Source organism: Mytilus trossulus, chromosome 5 (assembly GCF_036588685.1).
Source record: "Mytilus trossulus isolate FHL-02 chromosome 5, PNRI_Mtr1.1.1.hap1, whole genome shotgun sequence".
NCBI classification, from domain to species: Eukaryota; Metazoa; Mollusca; class Bivalvia; order Mytilida; family Mytilidae; genus Mytilus; species Mytilus trossulus.
Genome location: NC_086377.1, coordinates 44,448,893 through 44,467,231, shown reverse-complemented (window position 1 = coordinate 44,467,231; position 18,339 = coordinate 44,448,893). Strand labels below are relative to the sequence as shown.

The 18,339-nt window shown below is 31.8% G+C and overlaps 1 protein-coding gene across 1 annotated transcript; it reads right to left on the bottom strand.

Moving 5' to 3' along the window:
* Positions 1 to 2,798: 2,798 nt before the first annotated feature.
* Positions 2,799 to 18,134, bottom strand: LOC134717983 (fibrinogen-like protein A). Its single transcript, XM_063580481.1, has 8 exons — positions 18,110 to 18,134; positions 17,569 to 17,688; positions 16,599 to 16,724; positions 14,029 to 14,133; positions 13,735 to 13,847; positions 10,404 to 10,500; positions 5,199 to 5,363; positions 2,799 to 3,043 (listed from the first exon to the last, which is right to left on the bottom strand). The coding sequence occupies exons 1-8, from the start codon at positions 18,132 to 18,134 to the stop codon at positions 2,799 to 2,801; spliced, it is 996 nt and encodes a 331-aa protein (XP_063436551.1).
* Between the last annotated feature and the right edge of the window lie 205 nt (positions 18,135 to 18,339).

The window sequence follows — 18,339 nt, the reverse complement described above, 5'->3', positions numbered from 1 at the left end:
TTCTTCTAACAAGGCATAAACATATATACATTTAAACAATCTTTCAAGTTAAGCAAATAATCTTTCACAACAATTTGCAGTATTCAAAATGGATTAAGTATTACAGTTGATTAGGAAAAAGTGTCAAAAATGAACCCCCCTACCAAACTAATTAATAAAATTGCACCATCAGCATCACAGTGTTTCATTGATTCACAAAATAGTGAACTGATGTAATATATATTATCCTATTTGTTTCGATGTCAAGATTTTTCAATCGTTTAATGATCTTGGGTAGCATTCAAACTGAAACGGTTTGTATTAATATAGCAAACAAATAAAGTTTTAAAAATCATGAATTGTAAGTTATTGAAAGTAATTCAAAGTAGTCAAAAAGCCACCACAACAGCAATAGAAGACATCATTTCCGACAGAAGGGACACTTACAACTGATGGGACTCCCCTCCTATTAAATGTAACATTTTTATTCTATAAATAATAAAGCACGGACAAATCATACATGTATTGTATCCTCACTTATGAAAAACTGAAATTGTTCTTTGATAATTTTCTGAAGCCGTTAAATAGTAAAACAACGCATCACCCTGACTCATCTCATTTCTGAAGTTTATAATTTACTTTCACGATTGAAGAGGACTCCCAATGACCATCGATTTTTTTATCATATTTTCAAAACAAATATGTGTTTTTAAAAAAATATTCTGAAGGACTTAAACCTCTGTACATCATTCATTAAAATGTAATATGTATTAAAGAATAAATAAAATGTATACTTTGAACTGTGCCTGCTTGTCCATTCACATGACATTGGTTTTACATGTTTAAATGTCATTGTTGATTACATACTTTTATGGCATATATTTTAGTAAACCAAGTTATATGCATTTATGGAGCAGTATATGCTAACATTCCCGAAGGACCTGCGTTGTGATGAGGTTCCTGTTGCCCAATCCTAAGATTTCGTTATAAACGTGGTATGTTTACTGTTTGTCGTTTGGTCGTGTTCGTATTATGCCATGACATGATCAGTTTGTTTTGAACTTATGATTTTGAATATTTCGACTCTCTTTTGTAATAATTGATAATAGATTTTGCAGTAGATTTTAAAAGAATCCAATCTGATTGTTACAGCAAGTTTTAGTATACGTCATCTAGATTTATTTGTATTTTTGGAGGCTCCTTGAAATGTAGTAGAAATGATAGCATTTCTTAAGACAAGAAAACATAGCCTCGTACTATTAAGATGAATTGACGACAACAGAGAGGTTTGTATAGCTCGTGCTTAACCAGTATCCAGCAGTAAAAATGGAAAACAACACGTTTTATAATTTATTGCGTCCGAAGCGCTTTTCTGGATTTATCTAGATCAGGAACGCTCAAAGCCAAACATTTGAAATCCGAAGATGTATAAGTACCGAAAATCGATGAAGAGCTATGTCAAAAATACCTAAAATAAATAGCCAAATTCGTCTAAAGCCAACTTTGCCTGAGGGAGTTGAAACCTTAGTTTCATAATAATTTCAAAAATTTATAAACAGACAATTTAAGTAAAGTTTGTTAAATCATGTCAGTACCGAAGCACTGACTACGGAGCTGATGATACCCTTGATAAACCTGCGTTATTTTTTCTTCAATAATATGGACTTTGAAATTCTTAATTCGGGTAAAGACATTTGTAAGTTCATTTTTTACGACTCGAACGTTCCAATTACAGTATATTTTGTTAACTCTCTCTATCTAGTTCACGAAAATCAGCATCAGGATTTTAAAATATGATTGCATCGTTCAGATGTAGACATAAAAGTTATAACAAAATTGTTAATATTTCATGTTGAGCTGAAAACATGCTACATTATTTAAACCAGAGACACAATTTATACTGAACATTTCGAGCCTGATCTATCTTTTTACAATGTTTTAACATTGCTCGCTTTTATTGGTTGTTTTTGTAGTGATATTAAGATGATAACACAATATTGACTGCTGTACCCCTATTTTTGACATTTTTACTCTTTGAGTATGTTTGTTTTGTTCATACATCGTTGACAATGTAATGGAATTTGATGCGACTGTCATACAAGTGAGAGGTTTAGCTAGCTATAAAACCATTAGAAAATGCCTGTACCAAGTCAGGAATATGACAGTTGTTATCCATTCGTTTGACGGGTTTGGACTTTTGATTTTGCCTTTTGATTTTGGACTTTCCTTTTTGAATTTTCCTCGGAGTTCGGTATTTTTGTGTTTTTACTTTTTATCAGGTTTTACATCCGAAGAAACGTTCTTCTCCAATCCAGAGTAGTGCTATTTTATTGAACATTTCGTTTTATAAAGAATATGACTAATGAACATTAGTAAACACAAGAAATTTCCGTTTTAAGGATGCTACTCTTGCTGAAGCGGTCATAAGGATGTACTTAGATGAGGTTTTTGAATTTGTGTCAAATGTTCGGACTCTTTGGTGTTTTTCCATACAATACAATGTAAAATATTTTGCCCCATAACACCCATTTATTTTTTTAGACTTAATAGCTCATGACAGGTCATTTACCAAAATTTAAGAAGATTCTTAATTTTTGTTTTTTGTTTTGTGACCTAATGATACCAATGCAAATATAAGGTAAAAGTCAGAGTCAGCCTTTCCCGCCATATTTTAACTTTCAAATATCTCGAAAAGGATGTCCATGACCTATCAATATTTTTAACATATTTTTATCCTTAGTTGATGCTCTGCCAGCTTATAGTATCAATTTTACATTGTACATAATTAAAGTAATTGGTCTTTGTTTTCATCTTTAATTTTAATATTTTGAAATCATCATCCTGCTCTTCACAACGTTGGTACCTAAATTGTAATGCCAATCCATATAAGATGGATAACCATTTAAACCATATTCTCTATTTAGATCTGAATAATCACAATTAACGTACCACCATCCACCATGATGCATTTGATTACAAGAATAAATTTCATTCTTTCTGTCCTTTGTTGTAAATGGAGATCCGTTAACTCTTCCTTCATAGCCAACAGCATCCATGCTGTCACCTATATAAAGATACACCATTATAATAAATACACTTATACAAAAGTTTTAAATTACTTAAGTGCCGGAACCCTAGGGCAAAGTTGAATTTAAATATTCTCTTTTGGTCCATTTGAGACATAATATAAAATTGAGAAAGGAAATGGTGAATATGTCAAAGCGACAACCACCCGACAATAGAGCAGATAACAGCCGAAGGCAACCAATAGGTCTTCAATGTAGCGAGAATTCCCGCACCCGCAGGTGTCCGTCAGCTGGCCCCTAAAAATATGCATAATAGTACAGTGATAATGGGCGTCATACTAAACTCCAAATTATACACAAGAAACTAAAATTTAAAATCATACAAGACTAACAAAGGCCAGAGGCTCCTGTATTTAAAGTATCTAAACTTTTTCATAACATAATATCAAAATGTAGTAAATGTTTTGGCTTTTATTGCGATGCTAAAGTAAGTTATTGCTTATTTTTTGATTATAGGATGTTTTACATTGTTATTGTCAGCAATTGATATATGTCCTTACAATTTGGTTCACTGCGCATTAAAAATGCAAACCGAGAACAGAACAGAAGTTGATGTACAATAATTTTAGCATGCTTGTTTTAAGTTTTACAAGATTGAAGAATACAAAGGGGTTCTTTCGAAATAACACCATACAACACAATAACCGAAAAGGCAACAAATCGAAATTGAAACCATTCAAAAATCAGAAACAAATAATGGCCTCTGACGGTAAGTTAATCATACAATAGTTATGACAGCCGTTAATCATAATTGCACAAGAATCTGGTTGATAACTATGATTTAAAATCGGCAGTTACAAAATATACATATGTCAATAGTTTATATTGTTTCAATAACATAATGTTAATCATTCCTAATTTTTCTCACTTTTAGGGGAGCATAATTTTCAAATAGTAGCTCGACCTTTTTTATTTCCTCACAGGTGATCAAATAGACTGACGTAGACTCCTACTGATCAGTTAAAAACAAGTTTATAATCGGTATAGTTTCAGGAGCTTAGTGCACTAAGGCAGCTTTGGTGACGTACCCCTCTTTGAAATATTCTTATAGTATAAAACTAATAAAACAATAGAAGCTGTCAATAATTGTCAAATTAAGTCTCAAGACAAGAAGTCCATACAATTTAGTCTCTAGAAAAGAATTGACTGATAGTAAATTGAATCATTTGACATAAAAAAAAAATATCGGATACCCAAGCTTCTATCTGAGTCATAATTGTTACGATTACATTTTTACGTCATTACTTTTTAAAGACAATTACAATTCAGATTTTTTTCAGGTTGGGGACTCCGTGTCCAGAATGTTTTTCGCCTTTGGTGAACAAGAAACATGTAAACGTCTTTCCTCGTACAGTAAATCTATAATACGGTAACTAGTCTAGCCTCTGTTACAGGACCTACCTCTTGTATTTGTTGGTAATTTGTTCTAATCCTTAACACGTATGAAATGTTTGCTAGTGGACGTAAAGCAACTAACAATCAATTTATCAGAGTCCTAGGTAAATATACATGTATACATATATATTTACATTTTTTGGGGTTTTACATATCAACTGAAAGAGTATAATACTGTCATATTGAACAATTTGAACACGCTCTGTTAAATCTGAACACCATTTGTTACGTTTGATCTTATTTATTTTAACAGGTCGAAATCGAACGCAAAATTTTCCGACTAGTAATCTAGATTTGACTGAACAGATTGAACTGCCACTCTCCGTCAGAACTGCATCTGAAAAACCGTCAAGTTTTAACATTTATCTCTTGCAGAAAATAATTCATTCGAATGAGACATGAACAGTACAAAATAAGATCATCATTTATAAGCACACAATGCCATGAATGAAACCAAAATGAAGAAAGATCAACATCAGTCCAAAAAACACTACACCACAGGGAATGTCGTTTATTGGGAACACAAATAAGCTTAGGTGGGGGTAGGCCGCTGGGGTGGACTGTTGCTCTAGAACAACGTTGGACATCGTCATATTTTCTGGTTAAGAAAATTTCCCTTTAGGCCACAATTGAGACAAATTGGAACATATCTTATGAATATTGAGTCAGATAATAAAGGAATAGCTGCGGTTGACACCAAACGTTCAACTATTCAGCTAATACACATAATATTCTTACCAGCAGTTCCACTGTAGCCTGTTACATTCAGTAAATATTCACTTTGTTCATCGTTCAAAAGAAAAGTTGAATATTCTGCATAACTCTTTCCACCATTTGATACCTCCAAATCAACACGTAATTTATGTCGTCCGTTTGATGATATCATGTGAATAGCTTCATTACCTTTACACAAACCAATACAAAGAATGAATAAACAGAATGGTTTTAGAATACGCATTGTCTAGAGTATTATCAGATTATAAATTATAAATTTGCATCTTTAGGAAAAGAAATATGTACAGTACAAATCTATTTGTTTTATAAACTCACTTTTTTCATGATCAAATATTAAATGTGTGTACTTCAACAAAACACTGCAATTCAGATAAATACAACCATTAATGCCAGTGAATTTGATATATAGCGACAATACGCATAGTTTGGAGTATTCCCCTTGTACCTGGTTCAAACGTCGAGTGTACTCGACGCACGAAATATATCTCAATCATAGTGCAGATTATGTTATTTTATTCAATGGTAAAAAATTCTTCTAATGTAACGCTTGTGTGCTATATAAATATATCAATGTAAACTAAGCTGAGGTTGTAATAAACCTGGAAAATCTTGTTCCTGATGTTAATTAAATGTTCGAAACAGTAGAATGATTCATCAAGGCTCGCTTAATTCTTGCATTTTCTGTAAGCCTTTCTTCTAAATTATTAGATGAGATCTAAATAGTATATTTTAATGTTTTATTTTTTTTAATTTACAAGTCAAATTGGTTGTTAGGCATAGCGATGCCAAGGGATTTTTGTTTAACCTACTGCCCATTGCAAAATTGTTGTAAAACCTGATTTACTTGGAGAGAAATACACATAAATATTTCGAAAAGGAAAACAGTGGATTCAGGCTTATCATAATTGTTTTGTTTTTTTACAGTAACGTAAAATATCAAAACCATACAAGGGAAATGTTAAACACCCATACGTTTATTTTTTTGCTTTGTTCATTGTCATTTTACTTCCTGGTGAAAAGTTGTGTGAAGGGCAATCAAACCACATCTTAAGTAAATATTAACTCCGTTTTAAAATTTGAATGTAAATGTAGAAGCCAAAAACTTGTAGCATGTGTTGTCATACGAACTGTAGCAGTTGATGGTTTTTGCCATAAGGAACTACTTTAAGTGTTCCTACGTAATATTACTCTTCATCAAAGAATTTATTTATCATTTGAATATTTTAACATTTATTTTATTCAAGATAATTTCATAATAACGATATGTAATTTTCCCCTGTTTTATCTGCAGCGGTAATGATCATAGATAATGATGTGGTCTCTTATTGATGTTACAGACCATATGAGTATGAGGACCGTACGCCTACGGTCCGGTCCGGTCCGTTTACGTATACTCCTACGGTCGGACCGTATCATAATACGCGCAAGGTCCAGCTGAACATACATGTTTATTAATTAGGGATGATATGGGTTTAATTTAAACAAACATATAACACTTCTCTACAAAATGGGTCCGTAGATGGCCTGCTGTTAGGCATAACTTGTCCCTATCCAATATACCCTCATTTTCCAGTGGCAGTCTAAATTTACCCGACCATCATCCCAGATGGCCTCTATTATATCAACCTACCTATTGTATTTATTGTGAACTTGTTCTCGTCCTGAATATGCATGAACTATTTGCCACTGGACGTTAAGCAACCAACAATCAATCAATCAATCTACAAAATGTGTAATCAAAAGGTCCGAAACATCGTGAGCCTAAATCCATCAATTGGAAATACAACTTTAAAATTTTGATGGATTCAGTCGAAGATTATGCCAGGCAATGGGCTAAGCGCGAGAAAGCAGACGTAGACACTCTTTCCGAATGGATTAAGGCAGTGAGGTCGTTGATACAAATCAGAATTTAAGAAACTGAATGGGTCCATCAATGCCCATGCTACGTCAATCTTTAAAGACCCAAATGTTGATCAACACCTATCCGACCGCCATGATAAATATGTTATTGTCCCCGCAGACAAAGCCCCAAATAACATCGTTTTTATGAGTAAAAGTCATTACATTAACTGCTTGATAAACGAATTAGGTATTGACAATTCACTTGGAAACTCAACATATACCCTCACGACACTTACCAAAGAGGAAATCCTGGATTATCATAGGTCTGTTCTTTGTTCCTTTGGAATTTCAACCAAGGATGAAAAACTGTATCTTCCATCACTGTATTGGATACCTAAACTACATAAGTGTCCTTACAAACAACGGTATATTGCTGGGTCTTCCAAGTGCTCCACGAAACCTCTTTCTAAATTTTTAACATCTATTTTATCATCAATCAAAGACGGGCTTCAAAGTTATTGTGAAACTGCCTATTCTATCGATGACGTGAATCAGATGTGGATACTTAAAAATTCCAAAGATCTTTTAGAGTACATACAATCTAACTCTTTCATCTTGTAACAGTATTAAAACATTTGACTTTTCTACTCTTTACACAAGTATTCCACATTCCAAACTAAAAGACAAATTAAAAGAGTTGGTATTGCTCTGCTTCATAAAAAAAGAATGGACAACGTAGATACAAGTATCTTGTCTTAGGAAGAAATAAATCCTACTTTGTAAAGGATCACTCTGATTCGAAACCAAAAACTCTCTAAAACTGATATTATAAAGATGCTTGATTTTTTTATTGACAACATATTTGTGGCGTTCGGAGGACATGTTTTTCAACATACTGTCGGCATTCCAATGGGAACAAACAATGCTCCTCTACTTGCCGACTTGTTTCTTTATTATTATGAGGCTGACTTCATGCAGGAACTTCTTAGGAAGAAAGATAAGAAGTTATCAATATCTTTTATTTCTGCTTTCCGCTATTTAGATAATGTTCTTTCACTAAATAATTCAAAATTTGGTGACTATGTGGAACGCATCTATCCCATTGTACTAGAGATAAAGGATACTACAGATACAGTTAAGTCGGCTTCATATCTTGAATTACATCTAGAAATTGACAATGAGGGTCGGTTGAAGACAAAACTTTACGACAAAAGAGATGATTTCGGCTTTCCAATTGTGAACTTTCTATTTCTAAGTAGCAACATTCCAGCAGCACCTGCATACGGGGTATATATCTCCCAATTGATACGATATTCCCGTGCTTGCATTTCCTATCATGATTTTATTGATAGAGGGTACAGTTATCTTCTCACAAGGAAGTTATTAAACCAAGAGTTTCAAATGGTGAAGTTGAAATCATCCCTTCGTAAATTTTACGGACGCCATCACGAGTTGGTTGACCGTTATGGAATAACCGTTTTACAAATGATATCGGATTTGTTCCTTACGTCGTAACTACAGTCCCCTTCTCTTCATAATGTGACCTACCGAATTAGACTATTTACCGGATTTGATATCACATAAGCCACACGACGGATGCCACATATGGAGCAGGATCTGCTTACCCTTCCGGAGCACTTGAGATCACCCCTACTTTTTGGTGGGGTTCGTGTTGTTTATTTTTTGTTTTTTTTATGTTGTGTCATATGTAATTTTGTTTGTCTGTTTGTCTTTTTCATTTTTAGCCATGACGTTGTAAGTTTGTTTTAGATTTATGAGTTTGACTGTCACTTTGGTATTTTTCGTCCCCCTTTTATCAAAATATTTAGTTTTAGTTAAACAAATTGTTATTAGTACAATAAGACCAGCGAGCAAATGAAATCTAATATTTATTCAATTGTATATCGAAGTCAATTTTGGTACTCCCGCTCAAGGTGACACTTGCTTTCACAAGGAACTTCATTGTTTTTTTATATAAACATGTTTTGTTAATGCATTTTACTTTGAATATGCATTTTTTTGTAAAGTTCCTTCATTTTCTATAACAATTGTCCTTCCACATTATGTTTAGTTAAAAACAAAATACTTCCGATAACTTCAATTTCAATGCGCGTACTGGGCTGCATTTAATGAATTACTGACATGCTAAGTACAGGAGATTGTCAGATCAAATAAGCGTGATTACTTTAAATAGTTGAAATATTAAGTTTTTATTTTAATAATAAGTTATGTTGATATATTATATACATTTGTATCTAATAAACTTGACCAACTTCGATATTCAGTCTGACCGTACGCGTACGGTCCAACCGTATTCGTATTTTGAAAACGTACGCATACGATCCAGACCGTACGCGTACGGCCCAAATACTCATACGATTTCGAACATTTATATTGTCGCATTGCCAATCGTGGAATTAATTGATTTTTCTAAAACTCCAACTGCATATAAAACACGTTTTAGCTCACCTGACCTGAAAGGTCAAGTAAGCTTTTTTCATCACTTGGCGTCCGTCGTCCGTACTTTTTTACAAAAATCTTCTTCTCTGAAAATACAAATTTAACCAAACATGGCCACAATCATCACTGGGGTATCTAGTTTTAAAAATGTGTGATGTTACCCGGCCAACCAACCAAGTGGGAAACAAATGACCAAAATTTTCAGTTGATTCCTCAAGGAGTTTTTACCTTCTAAGTAATTTTTAACCACTTTTCAAAAAAAAATAGTATTCTTTGAAAAACAATTCTCTTCTGAAACTACTGAGCCAAATTTAACTAAACTTGGCCACAATCATCATTAGGATATCTAGTTTTAAAAAATGTGTGGTGTGACCCAGGCAACCAACCAAGATAGCCGTCATGGCTAAAAATAGAACATAGGTGTAAATTGTAGATTTTAGCTTATAACTCTGAAACCAAAGCATTTAGAGCTAATCTGACATTAGTAAAATTGTCTATTAGGTCAAGATCTATCTCCCCTGAAATTTTTAGACAAATCAGAGATAAATTGTAAACAGCTATTATGTTCAGCATAAAAAGATCTACAAATTATTACCTTATTGTGTTTGAATTTTTTATTTTTATTTCTATAAATATTCTGAATTGTCGAAGTGATGAAATCTAGCTTCAATAGTTGAACATATGATGCATTTTACCTATTTCACAATTTCTTAAATCTATATCAATTGCACTGTTTGTGTCATGCAATGCGTCACTTTATTCAATTAAAACCAATGTGTTAACGGATTATGATTATGTAATATATAGTGTAATTTCCGGTAGCTACAGAAACATAAAGATCAGTCGAAATACTTAAGTTGGTAAGTAAACACTTGAATCGAATGTCTCGTCTAGTAAATTACTAACCCAACCATAATTCACCATTTACATTTCCAAAGCCGTCTTTATATTCCTGCCAAGTACGGTCAAAATCAACTGATCCATTAATTCGTCGTTGAATAACCTATAAAATATTTTTTTTTTTTTTATTGCAATGATACGTTGGAACAGAAACACTGACCTCGTCCCTGAAAAATTGTAAAAATTCTTATACTTTCATAAATAAACGATGAATTTTCAAATACTATGCTATTTTAAACACAGATCTTTTGCAAAAATTAAAGACGAAGTAAACATTATGCCCACCTACATTTAGATCTTTGTTGAAGACCTTGTACTCTATATTGTAGAAAAAATATAATTTTTGGGATGAGGACTTGATGCAAATATATAATATCGATTTGATAAATGTCTTTTAAACATCTGATTAGTTATTTGACTGATTTATAAAAAAGTTTAAATTTTTGCCTAAATTGAACTATCTCTTATTTTGTAGTTTTTACACTTTTTTTATATACTACAAATAGATTAGCGAATGCATGCCTCTATTTTCTAAGTAAAGGTAAAACTTCATTAATTTTGTGTATTGTTCATCTTTTTCATTTACAAAAAACTGCTACTAATAATATTCTGCATTGGTTGGTGTCATTGTATCCATAGAATATATTTATATCACTGCTGCTTTAGCTTTTTTTCGTATATCTCACAAACCTAGCGACGAAACAACTTTAATTCATGTTTTAGAGCTTGGTAAATTCGTTCAGGTTAATGACCCCTTCTGTGGCCTGTCGATAACATAATTTTTAAACTGCAATAATACCAAAGCAGCTGAGATAATGAAGAATAGAGATGGACCATTTTTGTACATATTTGAAGGTGAACTTTGTGCAAAACCTTGTAATCTATAGTTTAATTGCATTTAGTAGAAAAAGACAGTTTGGTGAAAATAAAACAAAGATTCTTTTAGAAAATCCACACACTTTAATATAGAGATTTCTGTTATAAAAGTTTAAACATAGAATCATCACTTGTTTTCTATGATCAGCTATCGTTATTCAGGCGGAAACCCGGTTGAAATAGGACAAAAGAATCGAAGCTCTCCGTTAGAGAAGGTGATAAATGCTGACTGGACTGTTTAACATAAAACAAAAACATTTAAAAGTTGATAAAAACAAATAAAATGATATTTTTAGCTCAATTACGAAGTGTATAGTTTAAAAACATCATTTGCATAAGTTTTCATTTTATCTAATACAAAGTTAAGCAGAACAATTATTCATCATAAACTAACACAAAATGACATGTGATTCTTACAGTATGATAATAGCATTAAATTAACGTAAATTCCATATTTTTCGAATTGGTGCTTAGCGGGCTGATATGAAAAGTTTATCACATTCTTCGATTGTTTTCACATGCCTTTCCGTAATGTTATCGCATGGCATTCCGGTGATACTCGGCAAATTTCGGATAATACACCTCAATGCTACGTTATCAGTGGAAAACATTACAAAGTAATGTACAGAAAAATTATTTTGATACTGGAAAGTATATTGTGTAAAATCATTAAAAAAAAACCCAAAACAACAAACAAAAAAACCGAAAACAAATGCATTTTTAAAAGTTTCAAACACAATTTAAAAAGTTACTTTTAAAAAGTTGACTTTTCGAAACAGTGTTCATTATGTATAGTGTTGAATAACTTTTGTTGTCGATTTGTACATATTTAGATATTTTTCTTTTCTGTTTGGTATATGATAGAGAGATTTCATATCGAATGTACTAAATTTGGGGTCCGACATCCATGAACTTTTCACTCTTTGAACTTCTATTTTAGAACCACGTAAAAGGATCAATATACGTATCTGTTATTTTTCTCCATTGTTGAAGCATATGATAAAAAAATCATAACATGTCATTTTTTCATATCGCATGTATTATCAGCCCTCGGTCAATATCAGCCATCGAGCCATGCAGCTCTTAGGCTGATATTGAACCTATGGCTGATAATACATGCGATATGAAAAATGCCATGTAATAATCTGATAATATCAAGTCGACGACATGGGTATCTATCAAGGTGGATGTAAAAAAATGCATAACCTAAGATTTAAATACCACGGACGGAGAACATATAAATCTATAAGTTCAGTAATTTTCGTGTCTGCCCTTCCATTATGGGACTTAAGAAAACAATCCGAAAAATGGGTACAAATTGTACCAAAAAGGTGCCTTCTTTTGTAAGGGCAGGTTTGAGTTGAATGTTTCGTCTTCAACACGTATAAAGCAAGGGTATTTGCTACATCATCTCGCTTCAGATTATATATCAAGGCTATAGGTTGACTTTATAACATAAGAAATTCATAGTACTAAAAGATGAAATATGTGGGTAAAGTGAAATACTTTTCTAATGAATTACAGAAATAGAGTAGGTGTGTTCGAAAAGATAACTTTTATTTAAAGTACTTCACGACAGTTTTTCAAGTTGGATGGTAAAAATGCATATTTTCGAAAAGAAAAAAAAAATTGTGTGTGATAATTAATATTTACCATCCAACTTGAAAAACTGTCGTGAAGTACTTTAAATAAAAATGAGCTATTCGAACACTACTCTTTTTCTGTAATCGGGAGATAATTTTGACGAAGTAGAATCCTGACTGTATTGATTTCCAAAGAAGTCGTTACTACTCGGTAAATTACAAAACACCTCATGCTGAATGACTTAAGTCGACTGCACCCTCAAATGTTTACTTTAATTGGTTCATTAGCGTGTACTGCATTACATGTAACAGTATCCGTCCATACCAATTTCGAACAATTTAAGTAATCTCGCAGGCCTCCAAATTTTTTGAAAACAATAGTTTTCACGCCGAAACCGATTTGACAACAACATATAACTTTCAAGTTTATTTACAATTTATACAGTATGTAAATGTATTAAAATGAACATGTGTTCCCATAGAACTTAATTCATTTTATGTTGAGAAATACAGTCAGAGTGTAGATATTTCTTTAGTGTCCTGTATTTTGACTTTAGTGGAATCTTAAAATTACTTGCTTTGCAGAGAAGCACCAACTTTCAGATTTAAGTTTATAGTATGACTCGATTTGGGAACAACCAACTAGTCCCCGCACTCGCACTCGTAGATAGTACTCTCCTATTTGACCACAGATGTATTACATTTTAAGGAAATGGTTTTGGAATGTTTTTTAAATACTGCGACCTGAAAAACATTTATTCCTTAGCGTCTCATAATTCTTATAACACACATAAACATGATGACAAATCAACAAAATAATGAAATAATTATATTGATGCTTTGATAGTAATTTTATGTAGACTACATGATTTACAAACCGTCCATTTGACTCCACCTTCAATTACACAGTACGCCAGCTTTGGGTGTTCATCTTCGGGGTAAATAGTATATGCATCGTTTCGTAAAAATGATATATCAGCACATTCTAGGGCTGCAACATAAAATAAAAAAGAAATTATGATTTTTGAATTAAAACAAAAACTGCCCCTTTCTCTCAAAAATATTTAGTTTGTTTTTGTAACAAAAAAGATAACATGTCATTCAAAAACCTCAGTATTATCTGAACTCTTCATTGTGTAAAGCTTATTTCATGTACTATAATTTCTACTAACCTCTTCGGCATATAGTTTTATTAACGCTTTGATTATCCGTGCTCAAACAGTCTAATAATCCAATACATTCTTCTGAAGAGAAACATGTCTGGCCCTGCTTTTTCTCTGAAAAAAACCCACTCCGATTATCATGAAATATTTATTTATAAAAGTATACGCACAGAAGATTGAGTCTTCAGTGCAGGCTTGTATTTTGAAGGAATAAATTACCTATTCTAAAATAGTTAAATTTGAAATTGAGATATGAGGGAGCTACCATTTGATTTTTAGAAATAAAGAAAGGACCGAATATAATGATTAAAAAAACAAGACAGAGATTTCTACTAAAAAAAAAAACCACAATTTTTTTCTTGTACATACATGCTAAATATTGAATGTTGAAACCAATGTTGAATGTTTAAATCGAATGTGGATAACGATTGTTTAACGTTGAAACCAAATGTTAAACGTCGACTATTGAAATCGGATGCCGAATGAATGTTGAAAACAAATGTTATTAAAGCATCCAATGTTGAAAAAAAAACATTCAAAAAGAACATTTTTTGAAAAACAAAATTGAACGGTGAAATTGAAATCCAAAAACGAAAGTTAAAATCTAATATTGAAATTGAATATTGAATGTAGGAAACGAAAGTTGAATATTGGAATCGAACGCTATACTTAGACAACGAATGTTGAATGTTAAAATCGAATGTTAAAAATAAAATGAATTATGTTGAGTTTTGGAATCATATATGGAATGTTGGAATCATAAATCCTTTTTGAATGTATAAACTAATGTTAGTAGAAGATATTAGCAGGCAAAATCGAGGGAATTGTGCAAATAATGATACAAACATGAAAATTACCACAAAGCATCCTTATTGTTTACTTTTTAAGAAAAAACTGCTGGCCATTAAAAAAAATCCTTTTTTCCAAGATGGCCAAGGCTTTTTTCTAAATAGCTGCTTTTACAGTTTGAAAATACTGATTTTTTTTTCAGGGAAAACTTTTCTTTTACCTTCTTTTAGTGAAAAACAGCTATCAAACGTGGTAGCTACTTTCCTTAAGTGTGAAAAATTTATAGAAATGAATATTTGGCATATTAAGGGATTGCGCATGCGCAAAAATATATCAAAATTAATAAAAAAAAAATCATTTGAACTATTTACTATAAAATAAGTGTTTTGGGACTTTGAATGATATTATGATTTATTTTGATTACATGTTTCAAGGTTATGATACACATGATTTAACAATTTTGCGAATGCGTAAACTTTTTATAGCCATTAAGAGCGATGTGAATGGTATATATCGTAGCTCATCTCATATTACTTTTGCAATGATCAGATATTCGATGGATAAGGTGAAAATGTGGTCAATACGGGATCGATCTTCAATAGTAACGGCCGATCAGCCACTCTTGGTGATGACTATTCAGTGGGAATGGCCTGATTTGTACAGAGTGGATAAATTTAATGCCATGTAAGATGGATTGCACATTGAAATGACTTGTTATCTAATTCTGGGTGATATATTACGTGATAGTGGATGGACATGTGTCCTCACTTAAAACAATATTGCAACATCTAGAACGGCAGATTTTTTGTATGTATGTTCAAATGTTCAAAAATTAGTTATTAAATTTATTATTATAAATAGCTGACTTGAGACCATTTAAATTAATGTTGGAGTTTATTGAATTTTCGAAAAACTAAGGAATTTCTTATCCAAGGTAAAGATAAACTCTGCCGTATTTGGCACAACTTTTTGGAATTTTGGATCCTCAATGCTCTTCAACTTTGTACTTGTTTGGCTCTAAACATATTTTGATTTGATCATCACTGATGAGTCTTATGTAGACGAAACGTGCAAATCATATCATAATTCTTATATTCAAAGTTATGAAGATGCACCTTCGATAAATTTGCTTAAATTATTTTTTTGTATATAAGAAGCATCTTATAGGTGTAGGTGGGTGTATTTGCGGACAGTAGTTCTCAAATCATTTGGAAATTTTGTCTATTTGTCATAAAGCTACTGATTTTGCTGTACCTAAGGATTGCGCTGTTTGATGGATTAAAAGAATAAAATCTATATTGGCATTTGCAAAAAAATTATGTTGAAATATTTACCCTGAAAAAGATGTCACAATTTTAAAACGTGCTGAATTAGAAAACATTTCCAAGAACTAGGCTACTTATTTTCCCCGCTGTACTATGTTACCAACTATAAACTGCCGTACGCTGAATCCCCTACCATTGTTTTAATCGGTGGAAGGGAGAAGTCTTAACATCTTTATACCGCATTTGACCCTTATGAAAAAATATATATTTAAAATGTCGCGCCAATCATACCGGTCGAGGACAATTACTTTTGAAATATTTTTAGATTAAACGTTTTCACCCTGCAGATGCATGAAATATTTGCAACTAACCACTAAGCAAGCACTTATTGATCGACTAAATTGTATATTGTCCGTTTTATATTTATTACATCACTTTAATATTATAAATTAAAAAGTTACCGTTCCTATAACTCTGCTAAATTCCTTGAATTAAAAATTTAATCAATGTACAATACTCACTCACTTGGTATACAAACTGTTCCGTTCCAAAAGTCATTTAATGGGTCAAAGCAGGAACAGGATCGATTGATGCAATATAGAAAATCTGTACACTCATCGGTTTTTGTGCAGGATGCATGGATGTTTTTCCCTAAAAAAAAAATAAGTGGCAAATTAGTTAATGTGCATCATTATATTTACAGATCCACTGTTTTGCTGGAAAGAACATTCAGATAACCGCCAACCGCATGATTATTTTACTTTCAAGTACTATAGACAAACGTTTATATTTCATGTCATTGTCAAATTTTCATCCTTTTTCCACTGTGTACCAGCTTTAGTATCAATGTTAGCCCAAGTTTCCAAAATATGCTATAGTAAAACAAACTAAATTATAAGGATGCTTTGAAACATATAATATATTTGTTTATGATCAGAATTTGTTTACTGCAATGAAATTAAATTTCAAAATTAGATATCTTTTTAACTCATCGATGACCTATATTTTTTTTATAATTGTTTTAAAATAAGCTGTACATAAACTAAATAATTGTAAAATTTAAGCGATTTCTGTAATCTGTTTTTTTTTCATTTCAATATTACCTCGATTTCCTCTATTAGTTCAACAGAAAAAAAGGACATTAACAAAAATGTATGCTTCTTACGGAGGCAGATTATGAGCTAAAATAAATAGTGAACACATTTTTATAATTTCATTTTTCTATTAAGTATATGCTAAAGTTAATTTACAAAAAAAATATAGCGAATCCTATATTAGAAAAAAAATTTGATTTGTACCCAAGAGCCCCTTAATAATATTACTTCATAAAGTGTTCTCATCGATTTTATAAATTTCGTTTGGCTTTTGTTTTATAAAAGTAAATTTAGTACATCGCATAGTCTCCTCATGACCATAATAATGCTATTAGGGGAAAGCAAGAGTTTAGAAACTTGAAACTAATCTAACTCAAATCAACTGAATGATAATAGCTCACGTGTTGAACAATTGCGACCTGCCCAGTAATCAATTCTGTCGCACTTGCATATTCCATGATTACAAAAAATAGTATCCATACACTCTTCTGATGTTTTACAAATTGAGTTAAGCTGTTTCTCTGAAAGAAAAAAAATCATTTATTTGGTTACATATTGACATATTCCGTAAAACATAAAGACACCAGTAAATTGTTTATTGATTTCAATGAAATGTATGCTACATAAAAATAACTAAATATAGCATTTATTGCTTTTTGTGTCGGATTTACTTGATACCATAACATTTGTATTTGTATTTTAAAAAGAAGTAAGGTGCAATTTGTTAGCGGGCAGCGAATCAAAGAGTTCAACGTTATTTATAACTTATATAGGACAATGTTGTTGATTAAAAGATACTCAATTCAAGGACCTTTAGATTTCCAAATAAATTAATATTACCAAAAATTGACAAATTCCAGGTCGATGGGTTCAAGCAGAAAGATTTGAAAGCAGAGAAAACTGTGCATCTTATTTCGGCACGACTTTATCTGATGACAATACCAATACTACAATAAGACTTGCGCATAGTTATATACTTTAATTCAGTCACTGACCCGCAATTTCACGGGTATGTTCTAGTATTAATGAAGGTTCATAATATACAGATAAACGCTAACAGTATTGAAATTAATAGAAATAAAAAAAAAATAAGAGTGCACAAACTGAAATGTCTCGCCTTCTTTTCTTATAATTGATACTATGTTGACAGTCCTAAATATAGAGCTTTATTA